This window comes from Cherax quadricarinatus, chromosome 55 (genome assembly GCF_038502225.1).
Source record: "Cherax quadricarinatus isolate ZL_2023a chromosome 55, ASM3850222v1, whole genome shotgun sequence".
Classification (NCBI taxonomy): domain Eukaryota; kingdom Metazoa; phylum Arthropoda; class Malacostraca; order Decapoda; family Parastacidae; genus Cherax; species Cherax quadricarinatus.
In genome coordinates this window covers 14,727,226-14,744,974 of record NC_091346.1, presented here as the reverse complement: position 1 = coordinate 14,744,974, position 17,749 = coordinate 14,727,226, and the positions used below count along the sequence as shown (strand labels likewise).

General features: G+C 38.3%; 1 protein-coding gene across 1 annotated transcript in view; it reads left to right on the top strand.

The window, feature by feature from the left end:
- LOC138854349 (uncharacterized protein DDB_G0283697-like) overlaps nt 1-16,015 on the top strand; it is a 19,125-nt gene extending 3,110 nt beyond the window's left edge. Inside the window, exons 2-5 of the mRNA XM_070096966.1 lie at nt 6,331-7,858; nt 9,493-9,741; nt 14,353-14,647; nt 15,358-16,015. Of these exons, the coding sequence (XP_069953067.1) occupies nt 6,331-7,858; nt 9,493-9,741; nt 14,353-14,647; nt 15,358-16,015 (2,730 nt within the window). The remainder of the gene's footprint in view (nt 1-6,330; nt 7,859-9,492; nt 9,742-14,352; nt 14,648-15,357) is intronic.
- The last annotated feature ends 1,734 nt before the right edge of the window (nt 16,016-17,749 follow it).

Here is a 17,749-nt window from a genome sequence, read left to right as displayed (position 1 = left end):
GAGAAATTCCAAGCGCTTTCGTGACTACTCACATTATCAAGGAACTATGAAAGTAAAGCATCCAAGCAAGCTATATAAGGGGTCTGGCCAGCACCTCACTATCAAATCCCACAACGGTTAAACACCTGACGCGCTGGAAATATAAACACATATGCAGTATAATGTGATCCTTTATTGACTACGTTTCGCCCACACAGTGAGCTTTTTCAAGTCACAAACAGATCACTGTGTGGGCGAAACGTAGTCAATAAAGGATCACATTATATTGCATATGTGTTTATATTTCCATTGTGTCGGTATTTTATACCATTTATTTCCACCTGACGCGCGCCGACCCAACTTGGATAGGTCCTTTGCACAACTCACCCACAAACTATTCTACCCAAGAAAATTTTAAAATTATTATTTGTCCAGTGTATTATTAAATTCTTCCCAAATTCTATTAATTATAAATGGATCTAATTTATATAAACCAAAGGAAATATTCATATTATTGTCAAAACTGCTTTTTATGAAACAAGATTCAATTATATTCCTGTCGACCATGGACTTGCTTGATACTACTTTCTCAACTTTTTGAAAATCAATTGGATGGTTAAAATCTCTTACATGAATAAATAGAGCATTGGAATCTTGTCCAGTTCTAATGCTATATTTATGTTGTTTTAATCTTAGTTCGAGATTTTTACCAGTTTGACCGTAATAAACTTTATCGCAAATTTTACAAGGAATCTTATAGACACATCCATCAGCATTTTGGGGGGAATTCTTAATCAAAAGTTTTTTTTACTGTATCAAGATTTTTTAATACAACTTTAATATTAAAAGTCTTAAGAAGAGAAGGCATATCAACCAAGTTTTCATGGTAAGGGAGAACCAACATATTTTTAGTTGAATAAGGCTGGTTGTCCCTTTTTGGATTGTAAAAAGTATTTCTAGCGACTTTAAAAGATTTATCAATTACATTTCTTGGGTATTTTAAATCATTACCTATTTCATAAATTTTGGATATTTCCTCATCTATGAACTCATTACTACAAATTCGTAAAGCTCTCAAAAACATTGATGAGAAAACAGACAGTTTGACTCTATCTTAATGCGAGGAATAATAGTGGACATAGGAACAGTTATTTGTAGGTTTTCTGTAAATTTAAAATTTGAATTCATTATTACCCTTAATAATTAAAACATCTAGAAAAGGCAATGAGTTATTTTCTTTAAACTCAACACTAAAGTTTATAGAATGGGCTAAGCTATTTAATTTTCCAAGGAAATGGTGTATATCTACATTTTTGGGCATAAGACACAAAATATCATCAACATATCTGAACCATTTAGCTCTATTAGGGAGGATTGTGTTAAGCAACCTTGTTTCAAAAAAATCCATGTATAGGTTACTAAGAACAGGTGAAAGAGGATTTCCCATTGCCATACCAAACTTCTGAATGTAAAATTTATCATTAAATACAAATTTTGCATCAACAATGCAAAGTTTAATAAGTTTAATGATAGTAGGAACTGGCAATGGTAAATCATAGTTAACGAGTTCTTCAGATAAGAAACTTAATAAATCATCAACAGGAACTTTCGTAAACAAGGAAGTAACATCAAAACTAACCATGTTAAAATCATTTAAGTCAGTCAAGGAGCTTAATTTATCAACCAAGTCTATGTTGTCTTTAATATTAAAGTTAGAAATTTTGCTAACAACAGGGCTCAAAATATCAACAAGCCATTTGGATAATTTATATGAAACTGACCCTATGGAGCTAATAATTGGTCTGACTGGATTCCCTGGTTTGTGTGTTTTTATTAGTCCATACATGTAAGGCAAAGATGGATTAGTGAAAGTAAATTGTTTGACTCATTCATCTTTGCCTTTCAGTAGAAGTTTTATTGTTTTATTGAAATTGCTGTTAACGGTTTCTAGGGGATTTTTCCTAAGTTTAGAATAGGTTTCAGTATCATCTAAGAGATTATTCATTTTTTCTTGGTAATCATTTTCTTTCATAATTACTATTGCATTTATTTTGTCTGCTTTAGTAAGGCGCAAATTTTTATTGTTATTAAGTGTATCATAAGACTTAAAGAATCTTTGAGGGCAATTGGGAATGTTTGGTTTTAACATAGAGCTATATACCATTCCGTTACTAATATTAATTTCATCAGAGGATAAATCAGAAAATTTTTCAAAGTTACAAAAGGCTTTTGCAATTTCAACATTATTAAGTTTTTTTGAAGTTGCAAAACTTAGGCCAAAACCTAGAGCAGCATTTGTCTAAAATTTCATCTGATAAGTTAATTACAAAATTGTTATTAGCATGCTTTGTCCAATCACTATTTTCAATGAAAATGTCTAATTTTCTTTGTAGTTTGCTCTTGAGTTCATTACAAATTCTTCTGAGTTTATTATAGCAATGATCCAACATACTGTGTTTCCATTCTGATGGAATGGCCTGATTAAAAGAGTATTTTTTGTTTCTCAATATTTTGAATGCTTCCTTCTCCCGTATTTTAGTTATTTCAATATGTTTCTGAAGAATAATTCTCATAAAATCATCAAAAGGACGATCTCTCATTGCCTTTTCTAGATGTTTTAATTATTAAGGGTAATAATGAATTCAAATTTAAAATTTACAGAAAACCTACAAATAACTGTTCCTATGTCCACTATTATTCCTCGCATCAAGATAGAGTCAAACTGTCTGTTTTCTCATCAATGTTTTTGAGAGCTTTACGAATTTGTAGTCCTGAGTTCATAGATGAGGAAATATCCAAAATTTATGAAATAGGTAATGATTTAAAATACCCAAGAAATGTAATTGATAAATCTTTTAAAGTTGCTAGAAATACTTTTTACAATTCAAAAAGGGACAACCAGCCTTATTCAACTAAAAATATGTTGGTTCTCCCTTACCATGAAAACTTGGTTGATATGCCTTCTCTTCTTAAGACTTTTAATATTAAAGTTGTATTAAAAAATCTTGATACAGTAAAAAAACTTTTGATAAAGAATTCCCCCCAAAATGCTGATGGATGTGTCTATAAGATTCCTTGTAAAATTTGCGATAAAGTTTATTACGGTCAAACTGGTAAAAATCTCGAACTAAGATTAAAACAACATAAATATAGCATTAGAACTGGACAAGATTCCAATGCTCTACTTATTCATGTAAGAGATTTTAACCATCCAATTGATTTTCAAAAAGTTGAGAAAGTAGTATCAAGCAAGTCCATGGTCGACAGGAATATAATTGAATCTTGTTTCATAAAAAGCAGTTTTGACAATAATATAAATATTTCCTTTGGTTTATATAAATTAGATCCATTTATAATTAATAGAATTTGGGAAGAATTTAATAATACACTGGACAAATAATAATTTTTAAATTTTCTTGGGTAGAAGAGTTTGTGGGTGAGTTGTGCAAAGGACCTATCCAAGTTGGGTCGGCGCGCGTCAGGTGTTTAACCGTTGTGGGATTTGATAGTGAGGTGCTGGCCAGACCCCTTATATAGCTTCCTTGGATGCTTTACTTTCATAATTCCTTGATAATGTGAGTAGTCACGAAAGCGCTTGGAATTTCTCTATTCTTTCAGAGTGGTTGTTTTGCATATTCTGAAATCACCTGTTTACTGTGATCTTATTGCATATATCTATATATATATATATATATATATATATATATATATATATATATATATATATATATATATATATATATATATATTATTTTTTTTTATTATCACACCGGCCGATTCCCACCAAGGCAGGGTGGCCCGAAAAAGAAAAACTTTCACCATCATTCATTCCATCACTGTCTTGCCAGAAGGGTGCTTTACACTACAGTTTTTAAACTGCAACATTAACACCCCTCCTTCAGAGTGCAGGCACTGTACTTCCCATCTCCAGGACTCAAGTCCGGCCTGCCGGTTTCCCTGAATCCCTTCATAAATGTTACTTTGCTCACACTCCAACAGCACGTCAAGTATTAAAAACCATTTGTCTCCATTCACTCCTATCAAACACGCTCACGCCTGCCTGCTGGAAGTCCAAGCCCCTCGCACACAAAACCTCCTTTACCCCCTCCCTCCAACCCTTCCTAGGCCGACCCCTACCCCGCCTTCCTTCCACTACAGACTGATACACTCTTGAAGTCATTCTGTTTCGCTCCATTCTCTCTACATGTCCGAACCACCTCAACAACCCTTCCTCAGCCCTCTGGACAACAGTTTTGGTAATCCCGCACCTCCTCCCAACTTCCAAACTACGAATTCTCTGCATTATATTCACACCACACATTGCCCTCAGACATGACATCTCCACTGCCTCCAGCCTTCTCCTCGCTGCAACATTCATCACCCACGCTTCACACCCATATAAGAGCGTTGGTAAAACTATACTCTCATACATTCCCCTCTTTGCCTCCAAGGACAAAGTTCTTTGTCTCCACAGACTCCTAAGTGCACCACTCACTCTTTTTCCCTCATCAATTCTATGATTCACCTCATCTTTCATAGACCCATCCGCTGACACGTCCACTCCCAAATATCTGAATACGTTCACCTCCTCCATACTCTCTCTCTCCAATCTGATATTCAATCTTTCATCACCTAATCTTTTTGTTATCCTCACAACCTTACTCTTTCCTGTATTCACCTTTAACTTTCTTCTCCTGCACACCCTACCAAATTCATCCACCAATCTCTGCAACTTCTCTTCAGAATCTCCCAAGAGCACAGTGTCATCAGCAAAGAGCAGCTGTGACAACTCCCACTTTGTGTGTGATTCTTTATCTTTTAACTCCACGCCTCTTGTCAAGACCCTCACATTTACTTCTCTTACAACCCCATCTATAAATATATTAAACAACCACGGTGACATCACACATCCTTGTCTAAGGCCTACTTTTACTGGGAAAAAATTTCCCTCTTTCCTACATACTCTAACTTGAGCCTCACTATCCTCGTAAAAACTCTTCACTGCTTTCAGTAACCTACCTCCTACACCATGCACTTGCAACATCTGCCACATTGCCCCCCTATCCACCCTGTCATACGCCTTTTCCAAATCCATAAATGCCACAAAGACCTCTTTAGCCTTATCTAAATACTGTTCACTTATATGTTTCACTGTAAACACCTGGTCCACACACCCCCTACCTTTCCTAAAGCCTCCTTGTTCATCTGCTATCCTATTCTCCGTCTTACTCTTAATTCTTTCAATTATAACTCTACCATACACTTTACCAGGTACACTCAACAGACTTATCCCCCTATAATTTTTGCACTCTCTTTTATCCCCTTTGCCTTTATACAAAGGAACTATGCATGCTCTCTGCCAATCCCTAGGTACCTTACCCTCTTCCATACATTTATTAAATAATTGCACCAACCACTCCAAAACTATATCCCCACCTGCTTTTAACATTTCTATCTTTATCCCATCAATCCCGGCTGCCTTACCCCCTTTCATTTTACCTACTGCCTCACGAACTTCCCCCACACTCACAACTGGCTCTTCCTCACTCCTACAAGATGTTCTTCCTCCTTGCCCTATACACGAAATCACAGCTTCCCTATCTTCATCAACATTTAACAATTCCTCAAAATATTCCTTCCATCTTCCCAATACCTCTAACTCTCCATTTAATAACTCTCCTCTCCTATTTTTAACTGACAAATCCATTTGTTCTCTAGGCTTTCTTAACTTGTTAATCTCACTCCAAAACTTTTTCTTATTTTCAACAAAATTTGTTGATAACATCTCACCCACTCTCTCATTTGCTCTCTTTTTACATTGCTTCACCACTCTCTTAACTTCTCTCTTTTTCTCCATATACTCTTCCCTCCTTGCATCACTTCTACTTTGTAAAAACTTCTCATATGCTAACTTTTTCTCCCTTACTACTCTCTTTACATCATCATTCCACCAATCGCTCCTCTTCCCTCCTGCACCCACTTTCCTGTAACCACAAACTTCTGCTGAACACTCTAACACTACATTTTTAAACCTACCCCATATATATGTATATATATATACATATATATATATATATATATATATATATATATATATATATATATATATATATATATATATATATATATATATATATATATATATATATATATATATATATATATATATATATATATAAGAAGTAGTGTGGATATCTGTTTTATTAATTTTTTCACCCTAGATAACTAGAATGCTAAGGAATCGATGATTTCTTTCATTTTCCCTTCTTTAAATTAGACTGAGGGATTGACTGAAGCCTGTCCTTCCGCCCACAAAGAGAAGGTGACCTCTCACAGTGTTGTGTTCCTTAGGAAAGCGTGGCTGCACATCGAGATGCCTTCGAACTGCGCAAGGACGTGAAAGGTCTGCAAGCCAAGATGGTCTCTGTTGGTGACCCTGAGAGTGAACTCACGAATGCTGCCTTGAGCAAGGGCACGAACGAAGAAGATTCCTTAGACAGGAATGGTAGAAAGGATAATTCCAACAGGAATGATGGGAAAGATAACTCCGACCAGAATGGTGGAAAAGCAGGGTTCATGAATGATCTTAAGAGTGGAAACCGAAGCAAGAATAGGAATAAAAGTCACCGGAAACAAAATACGAATAAAGGAGATGTTGTGAAGTGGGAAAAACTACGTAACGCCGTTAAGAAGATGGATACTCACCCTGATAAAAACGGGAACAAGCATGGCTTACGTAGCTGTGTGAAGAACGGAAAGAGGCACGGCCGTAACAAGAGCGGTGATAAACATGGTCGTGTGAAGAACAGGGACAGGGAAAGCCGTGTCAAAAACAGGGGCAGGAGACGCGGCCGTGTCAGTAACGAGATGGAAATTCGCCTCAAAAAGAATGCCGAATCAGGTGAGACCAACAACAAGAGAAGTGTCAAACACGAGAAGGAATACTTTGAATCATTCAAGGAGCAGTCAGCTGCAGGGAGGAAGCTGCAGTCAACTGCAGGAAGGAAGCTGCACTCAGCTACAAGGAGGAAGCTGCAGTCAACTGCAAGAAGGAAGCTGCAGTCAGTTGCAAGAAGAAAGCTGCAGTCAATTGCAAGAAGGAAACAACAGTCAACTCTAGAGAAGAAACTTCGAATCAAGACAAAAGGGAAAAACAAAAACATGAAGAAAAGAGGAAGAGAAAAGGGCGATAAACACAAAGACATAAGAAATAATAACACGAAAACCCATCAGTTACAGAAGAAGAGGAGACTTAAACAAGATATTAAAACGAGAAACGGCAAAACTAAGCTGAAAATTAAGAGAGTAAAAGAAATAAAAAATAAAAAGAGGACCAAATACGAGATAAACAGAAAAAAGTTTATAAAGAATAATAATAATAAATCAGTAGACAACAAAAGGAAAGCTGATAAGGCAGTGAGAAATAAGAAAACATCGATTGACGTGGAAAAAGAAGAGACAAAACACAATGCTCACCATTATCCCCAACATAATGAGGAGAAAGAGGACCAACACGGTAGCTACAATGCTCACCATTATCCCCAACATAATGAGGAGAAAGAGGACCAGCACGGTAGCTACAATGCTCACCATTATCCCCAACATAATGAGGAGAAAGAGGACCAACACGGTAGCTACAATGCTCACCATTATCCCCAACATAATGAGGAGAAAGAGGACCAGCACGGTAGCTACAATGCTCACCATTATCCCCAACATAATGAGGAGAAAGAGGACCAACACGGTAGCTACAAGAAACGATGTAGATTAACTAAAAAGTGCAAGAAAGTTGGAGGGACTTGCGCGCATGAGAGAAAATGCAAGACCAAGACTGTGGCTCGCAAATGTAAGGGAAGATTTTGCCATTGTTGTCTCTCTGGTAAGTGCCCCATTTCTCAAGCAGCAGTAGTCTCTCTGGTTGTGTGTGTGTGGCAGTGCTTTTGTCTGGTGGTGTGGGTGATAGTCCATTCGCGTGGGTCTACTTATTGTTACATCAGCTTATCGTGGTGGAGAGAGGGGACTGAGAGTCTCGGTTTAGTGTTAGAAGAGGAGGAACCATTTGTGTTCGGCAGGATGCTTGTCTGAAACCCAGCAACTTTTTTTTTTCTTTGCATATATGGCAGGGATCTTTACCCGTCTGTCGAAATGTATCTCCAGAGAAAAGTAAATGAAATGATTACCTTGATCTTTCCCAATGTTTGTCCCAGGTACAGTGCTGTGGAGGCTGTCACGCCACTCAGAGAGGATATTTTTGTCAAAACTACTAACTGCAGTTTTCCCTATGACTGGCTCGGTGTCTAGAGTTAATCGATACAGCTCTGCTTCTTTAAGTTCCAGATGAAAGCAACCATCAGAAGATTGACTGGTAATATCCTGGAGGGCGTCTCCAGGCGCCTTCATTCCAGGAGAACTTTGTTGATTTCTGCAATCTCCAACACCTATAATTATGGGGCCGAATTTATTTTTGGTTCATCCTCAGAAAGTTCGGTATTTCAGTCTCCTCAGGAGTTTTTTTTTTCAAGGGAAGCAGCATTTTGAGAATTGCGTATTTATTAACACTGGCAACTTAAGGTGGCCCATTGATGGCCCTCAGATGACTGTACGCAATATCTTGGGGTTGGTAACCCAGTTTCGGATACACAGCCTTTCCACGCAGGAAATATTGTTAGTACACTGTCATAGGTCTGTTAGACAACTCTGGCAAGACGGGCATTTCGAGGGCAAATATAAGTAAAGTGAAAACATCACCTTGTCTGTACACGGTACCCAGGATGATATAATATTAAGGAACATTGCTTACCTTCGTAACTTTAACCACTTCATATCTACACTTGTGAACAATGTTGTGAATGTAGCCAATACATGTTGCGAACAAGGTTGCACTGTGAGCTTAAATACTGAGTAATTTTCTTCCCAAACAAACTACAGCAAATTCTTGATTTAAGTTTTCATTTAGATTTGAAAGGTTTTCCAGTGTTTTTTTTAGGTCATTACTTCTTCATAACATTTCGTCCATCAACAGTCTATATATTGAAGATGAATGGTTCAAAGAACCGACACGCATTCTATTCAAGATTGATGGACTGACCACATCAACTCAAGGTTGAGGGACTGATTACCTCATTCTCCTCCTGTTCTTCAAGTTTATCCTTTGCATGGACTGATGAAGCCACTGTGTGACGAAACGTTTCCTCAATAAAGATACCCAAGAGTTGCACATGTGTCTATTTTAACAATCTATATATTATTTCATCTGATCTACTCTAATTTTTAATAACTAGATTGACTGTTGCCATTTTTCTACTGTTTGCCTCAAGAAATCTGGGAATTTTTTTTACACAATTTTCGTATTTTTTAAGTAATGTTTAGCTAAGTGTTTACAAAATTCTACAATTTAATAAACTTATATATGTCCGATATAAAATATATTGAATTTTTTTTACAAGCAAGTACGTGTGATTGTGTACAAATAATTAGGTTACTAATGTTTAATAAAACTTTTACTATGATCAGCGTGTGCCCTGACGCCTAGAAAGAAGTGCAACAGATATAAGGGTGTGTGCAAGGAGAGGTGCAACACGAAGGAGCGTCAGATCGCTAAAGGCTGTAAGAACAAAAGGTGTGTCTGCTGCACCAAGGCTTGCAAGGAAATACAACAATGTAAGGCTGGCGAAGATGGTTGTGTAGAGAGGAAGAGAGTCTGCATGGGATGGATCGACACGGATAACTGCAAGGGAAAGAAATGCAACTGCTGTCACCCGGGTAAAATCACTCATTATTGTTTCTTTAAAATAGTATATAACACAATTTACGAGTACAGTGGAACCTCAAAAATCGAACTGCTCCCAACACGACCAATTATGTAAGTGTATTTTTGTAAGTGCTTTTATAAGTGTATTTTTGAGGGTCTGAAATGGACTAATCTAATTTACATTATTCCTGATGGGAATAAATTCATTCGGTAAAGGCACTCGAACAGCCTTTTGGACCGAAGAAAGTTCGATATTTGAGGTTCCACTGTATATATTTAACAGTGTCAGGCTTAACAAGGTCAATATCTCTGAAAGCCGAGGTCATTCAGAGCTGACGATTCATTGCCTTCTATCTATATCACTTTATATATTCATAAATAAAAATACATCGTGGTTACAGTCAGCCCCGTGGCCTGGTGGCTGAAGCTCCCGCTGCACATGGTGAGGGTCCGGGTTCGATTCCCGATGAGAGTAGAAACACTGGGCGTGTTTCTTTACACCAGTTGTCTACGTTGCTCGTCAGTAAAATGGGTACCTGTTAGTTAACTGGTGTGGGTAGCATTCTGGGACAAAACTGACGTAACTTGCCCGATATGCTCTGCATGACAAGCGGCTTTCTATATAGTACTAGTGATTGTGGTCAGCTATGATCTGTACACCTGTACATGTACTTGTAGAAAAACGGATATTATATGATTGTTACGTGAACAATATTTACTGTTCCATCTTCACAGCTGTACAATCAATTTCTTTACATCCAAAATCTTAAATTACAAACAAAAATTCCAACTGTTGCACAGGTGTCTTACCCATCAGTTGCACAGGTGTCTTACCCATCAGTTGCACAGGTGTCTTACCCATCAGTTGCACAGGTGTCTTACCCATCAGTTGCACAGGTGTCTTACCCATCAGTTGTTTCAGAAACTAAATCCAGAGCAACAACTTGTTGTAGGTTTCTTCAGTAACAACGATAACTATTTCAGAGACCACAACCACTACTACTACTACTACATCTGTGACCACAACCACTACTACTACTACTACATCTGTGACCACAACCACCACTACTACTACATCTGTGACCATAACCACCACTACTACTACATCTGTGACCATAACCACCACTACTACTACATCTGTGACCATAACCACCATTATCACTACATCTGTGACCACAACTACTACTACTACTACGTCAGTGATTACAGCTACTACTACATCAGTGACCACAACTACTACTACTACTACAACTACTACTACTACTACATCAGTGACTACAGCTACTACATCAGTGACTACAGCTACTACATCAGTGACTACAGCTACTACATCAGTGACTACAGCTACTACTACATCAGTGACTACAGCTACTACATCAGTGACTACAGCTACTGCTACATCAGTGACCACAACCACTTCTACTACTACAACAGTGACTACAGCTACTGCTACATCAGTGACCACAACCACTACTACTACTACAACTACTACTACTACTACTACTACTACAGTGACTACAGCTACTACTACATCAGTGACTACAGCTACTACTACATCAGTGACTACAGCTACTACATCAGTGACTACAGCTACTACATCAGTGACTACAGCTACTACATCAGTGACCACAACCACTACTACTACTACAACAGTGACTACAGCTACTACATCAGTGACCACAACCACTACTACTACTACAACAGTGACTACAGCTACTGCTACATCAGTGGCCACTACTACTACATCAGTGACTACAGCTACTGCTACATCAGTGACCTCAACCACTACTACTACTACATCAGTGACTACAGCTACTGCTACATCAGTGACCTCAACCACTACTACTACTACAACAGTGACTACAGCTACTGCTACATCAGTGACCTCAACCACTACTACTACTACATCAGTGACTACAGCTACTGCTACATCAGTGACCACAACCACTACTACTACTACAACAGTGACTACAGCTACTGCTACATCAGTGACCACAACCACCATTACTACTACAACAGTGACTACAGCTACTGCTACATCAGTGACCACAACCACTACTACTACTACAACAGTGACTACAGCTACTGCTACATCAGTGACCACAACCACTACTACTACTACAACAGTGACTACAGCTACTGCTACATCAGTGACCACAACCACTACTACTACTACAACAGTGACTACAGCTACTGCTACATCAGTGACCACAACCACTACTACTACTACAACAGTGACTACAGCTACTGCTACATCAGTGACCACAACCACTACTACTACTACAACAGTGACTACAGCTACTGCTACATCAGTGACCACAACCACTACTACTACTACAACAGTGACTACAGCTACTGCTACATCAGTGACCACAACCACTACTACTACTACAACAGTGACTACAGCTACTGCTACATCAGTGACCACAACCACCACTACTACTACAACAGTGACTACAGCTACTGCTACATCAGTGACCACAACCACTACTACTACTACATCAGTGACTACAGCTACTACATCAGTGACTACAGCTACTGCTACATCAGTGACTACAACAAGTAGTATAACTCGCATTCAACGCAATTGTATTATAGTCCAGGAAAAGTATGGAATCTCTGCCGAACGTGGGTTCAAAATTTTAAGTCTAGCTCGCCATGGGTTCAAAATTTTAAGTCTAGCTCACCATGGGTTCAAAATTTTAAGTCTAGCTCGCCATGGGTTCAAAATTTTAAGCCTAGCTCGCCATGGGTTCAAAATTTTAAGTCTAGCTCACCAAGGGTTCAAAATTTTAAGTCTAGCTCACCATGGGTTCAAAATTTTAAGCCTAGCTCGGCATGGGTTCAAAATTTTAAGTCTAGCTCGCCATGGGTTCAAAATTTTAAATCTAGCTCGCCATGGGTTCAAAATTTTAAGACTAGCTCTCCATGGGTTCAAAATTTTAAGTCTAGCTCGCCATGGGTTCAAAATTTTAAGACTAGCTCGCCATGGGTTCAAAATTTTAAGACTAGCTCACCATGGGTTCAAAATTTTAAGTCTAGCTCGCCATGGGTTCAAAATTTTAAGCCTAGCTCGCCATGGGTTCAAAATTTTAAGTCTAGCTCACCAAGGGTTCAAAATTTTAAGTCTAGCTCACCATGGGTTCAAAATTTTAAGCCTAGCTCGGCATGGGTTCAAAATTTTAAGTCTAGCTCGCCATGGGTTCAAAATTTTAAATCTAGCTCGCCATGGGTTCAAAATTTTAAGACTAGCTCTCCATGGGTTCAAAATTTTAAGTCTAGCTCGCCATGGGTTCAAAATTTTAAGACTAGCTCGCCATGGGTTCAAAATTTTAAGACTAGCTCGCCATGGGTTCATACCTCCACCCGTTCCGTGGTTTGTCTGCAATCGTGTCATTACGATTTCGTGAGAGTAAAGCAGATATGTTACTTCCAATATCTTTTAAAATCATATGTAACAAAATGTAGGTTAATAAAGAGAATTCGTTACGTATCCACATGGAATGTGTTCCAGGGGTCAACGCCCCCCCCCGGCCTGATCCATGACCAGTCCCCCATAATTGTGATAGTCCCTAATATAAAACACGTTTTGAATAAACTGGAATTTACACATTAAGGTTAGGTTAAGGATCCCTAGTTTTATTGACAAGTTAAAGATTCCTAACTTTATTGACAAGCTAAGAGCTATTCTGGTTTTGTGTTGTAGTTGTTGTATCTGGTTTTGAATTGTAGGTTATTCTGATTTACAGAAATTGTAGGTTATTCCGATTTAAAGAAATTGTAGGTTATTCCGATTTAAAGAAATTGTAGGTTATTCTGATTTACAGAAATTGTAGGTTATTCCGATTTAAAGAAATTGTAGGTTATTCCGATTTAAAGAAATTGTAGGTTATTCCGATTTAAAGAAATTGTAGGTTATTCCGATTTAAAGAAATTGTAGGTTATTCCGATTTAAAGAAATTGTAGGTTATTCCGATTTAAAGAAATTGTAGGTTATTCCGATTTAAGGAAATTGTAGGTTATTCCGGTAGGTAAACCGTATATTTCCTGGGGTATACAAGTTACTGAGACAATTGTGTAAGAAGCCATACCACGGGTGGGGTTTGAACCCGCGATCAGAGAGTCTCAAAACTCCAGACCGTCGCGTTAGCCACTCTGACTCTCTGACCGCGGGTTCTAACCCCACCCGTGGTATGGTTTGTTTGTGATCGTAACATTTGGGGACTCTTTATTGACGAAACGTTTCGCCGAATGTTGCACAAATTTTGCAACTTCTCAGTTTTCTAGTTTATTTACATTACGTCTGGCCAAAATTGCACTTTCAAATTCCGTCTACTCGACGTAAATAAAATTTTATTAAAGTTAGTTCCTCTCCAACTTTATAAATTCATTGTCAATTGAAACAGAGAAAAGTCCAAGTAATGTATTTTAAACTACAATATACAAAAAAATCATGCAATAGTTGCATGAAATTGCATATATTATGTCAACTTTATTGAAATCTTTGCTTCAAGTTACTTTTGACATTGTAAAAATCAGTAAAGGTATTCTGTCAATAATATATTTTATTGGTTTTTTTATTATTTACGAATTAATAATTTAATACTATTTTTTTTTTTTAGAGAATCCGCCGAGTACAACTTCCCCTGAGTCGAACACTTCTGCTGCTACCTCAGCTGCTGCTACGACTACAACAGCTACTGCTGCTACGACTACAACAGTTGCTACTTCGTTGAACACAACTACTTCTGCACCTACTACAGCTGCTACTACTACTACTACTACTACGACTACCACAACAACTACTACGACTACCACAGCTACTGCTGCGACTACCACAAATACTACTACCTCTATTACAACTACGGCCACCACAACTATGCCTGCCACAACTACTTCTACGACTACCACAACTACGTCTATTACAACTACTACTACTACGTCTACCACAACTACGTCTACTACAACTACTACTACGTCTACCACAACTACGTCAACTACAACTACTACTACGTCTACCACAACTACGTCTACTACAACTACTACTACGTCTACCACAACTACGTCTACTACAACTACTACTACGTTTACCACAACTACGTCTACTACAACTACTACTACGTCTACCACAACTACGTCTACTACAACTACTTCTACCACAACTACTACTACGTCTACCACGGCTGTTACTACGTTGAGCACAACCAGTCCAGAGACTACAACTACTCCAGAGGTCATAACTATTCCAGAGACTACAACAACAACTCCAAAGACTACAACAACCACTCCAGAGACTACAACAACCACTCCAGAGACTACAACAACTACTCCAGAGACTACAACAACTACTCCAGAGACTACAACAACTACTCCAGAGACTACAACAACTACTCCAGTGACTACAACAATTACTCCAGAGACTACAACAACTACTCCAGAGACTACAACAACTACTCTAGAGACTACAACAACTACTCCAGAGACTACAACAACTACTCCAGTGACTACAACAACTACTCCAGAGACTACAACAACTACTCCAGAGACTACAACAACTACTCCAGAGACTACAACAACTACTCCAGAGACTACAACAACTACTCCGGAGACTACAACAACTACTCCAGAGACTACAACAACTACTCCAGTGACTACAACAACTACTCCAGAGACTACAACAACTACTCCAGAGACTACAACAACTACTCCAGAGACTACAACAAGTACTCCAGAGACTACAACAACTACTCCAGAGACAACAACAACTACGCCAGAGACTACAACAAGTACTCCAGAGACTACAACAACTACTCCAGAGACAACAACAACTACGCCAGAGACTACAACAAGTACTCCAGAGACTACAACAACTACTCCAGAGACAACAACAACTACGCCAGAGACTACAACAAGTACTCCAGAGACTACAACAACTACTCCAGAGACTACAACAACTACTCCAGAGACTACAACAACTACTCCAGCGACTACAACAACTACTCCAGAGACTACAACAACTACTCCAGAGACTACAACAAGTACTCCAGAGACTACAACAACTACTCCAGAGACAACAACAACTACGCCAGAGACTACAACAAGTACTCCAGAGACTACAACAACTACTCCAGAGACTACAACAACTACTCTAGAGACTACAACAAGTACTCCAGAGACTACAACAACTACTCCAGAGACTACAACAACTACGCCAGAGACTACAACAACAGCAAATCAATGCCCTCTGGGAGAGTGCCGTTAAATTATTCACCCTTATTGAAATGAATGACTTCTGTTGCAATTCAAATTTTGATGATAAAAAGACTGTCGAGTTTCTGGAGGAAGAAAAAAATATACATTCTTAAGAATTTTTTCGATTGATTTCTGTGAAAGAAAGACTAAAACACAATATAAATGTTCTTAGAGCGGGGGTAAATGCCTCTCAGCAGACTGCCACAAATAACTACATTGCCAATAAATGATACTAAGCCAGTCAACAATAGAGTCAAGATAAATGTATATCATATCGAGTACGTCAAGAGATCCTCGCCCATAACACAGGTGCAACAAGATGTCAGGTATGTACATCATCAGTGTATCGAATTATATTCAAGGTTGTGGAGTGTCGTACACCACAACGACTGTTGCAGCGATCGTTAATCTTTCAGTTAATAGTGCTCTGTCGAGTACCAACTTCAGAACAATCATGCCAACTGCTGCTCCAAAGATCACAACGTCAAACTATCTGCACGAGAACGACAATTGTTTCTTCAGAAGGCAAAAGAACTACTTCAGAAATCACATCAACAGCTTTATAGACAACAACATCTGCTTCAAAACACACAACCACACACTACAAAAACTACTTCTAGAGACTTCAGCCACTACAATAGACTCCATAGCACCTACCACAAGGACCCCAGTCATTTTATAGTTCACCTCTTCATGTGCAATAATTCTGAGAATTCATTTAATATGTTGGCCAAAAAAATTAAAACTTGTTATTTTGATAACCCAAGAATGAGCTTCAAACATGCGTGAAGAGCACTGAATAGATTTTCTTTGCTTTGCAATTAAATGATAAATATTTTTAGCTGATCATGGAGACCATCTTTCATATCTCATCCAGTGAACGACCCTCGAGAGAGAGAGAGAGAGAGAGAGTCAAAGAGACAGAGAGAGAGATATATACAAAGTTATTGGCAGTCAAACATAATTCGATTACTAAGGCTGTGATCCGGTTACCCTTTTTTAATCTCTCTAGTCGACCCAACCACTTTCCCCAAAGCACTATTGGTTTCCTATACTCCCTTCTGAAGGTAATTCCCGTTTAATCTGAATCTCAGCTCCCCTATATTATGCTACGTGTCAATACGCTTTCTCCCTCTTTCTTTGACCCACTTTCTGAGGTAATGTTTGCCTGTTCTCGAAATGTACTTTGTGACTTTAACTTTGACTTTGCTCTCATTGTTTTGATATGTAACTTTACTTAGTCAAGGAGGTTCAAGACCTCTTGGTAGAGCACATATCGCATATTTAGGTGTAAATCCATTGGTGCAATGTACATGGCTAGCAAATGAAAACATAATCATTAACCTGTAAATTAGTTAGAGGTGACTTCATTCAAAGATGTTGAGGGACTCATTACCTCATTCTCCTCATTCAAAGATCAATAAAATCAACTATATGGAGCCATATCAAAGAGTTCTGCCCTTAAGACCATTTGTATCACTAGTACCAGACTTCACAGTGGGTAAGAATTGGTACTGGTTGGTGGTGTTGCTCTCGTGTTGGAACCAAACCCATGAAGGTCCTGAAGTTGATAAGTCTTCAATGAAATACTTGATATTCTCATTATCCCACTGAAGTCTTCCAGCTCTGGTTGACAGATTTGTATACTGTTTGTGATCCATCATGAGTGATGGAATATGACCCTAACCTAGCTAACTTTTGTCCCTACTGTGTAACTATCATTCATTATAGAATATTAGCACATTGTTGCTCTACCCAGTTTTGCTT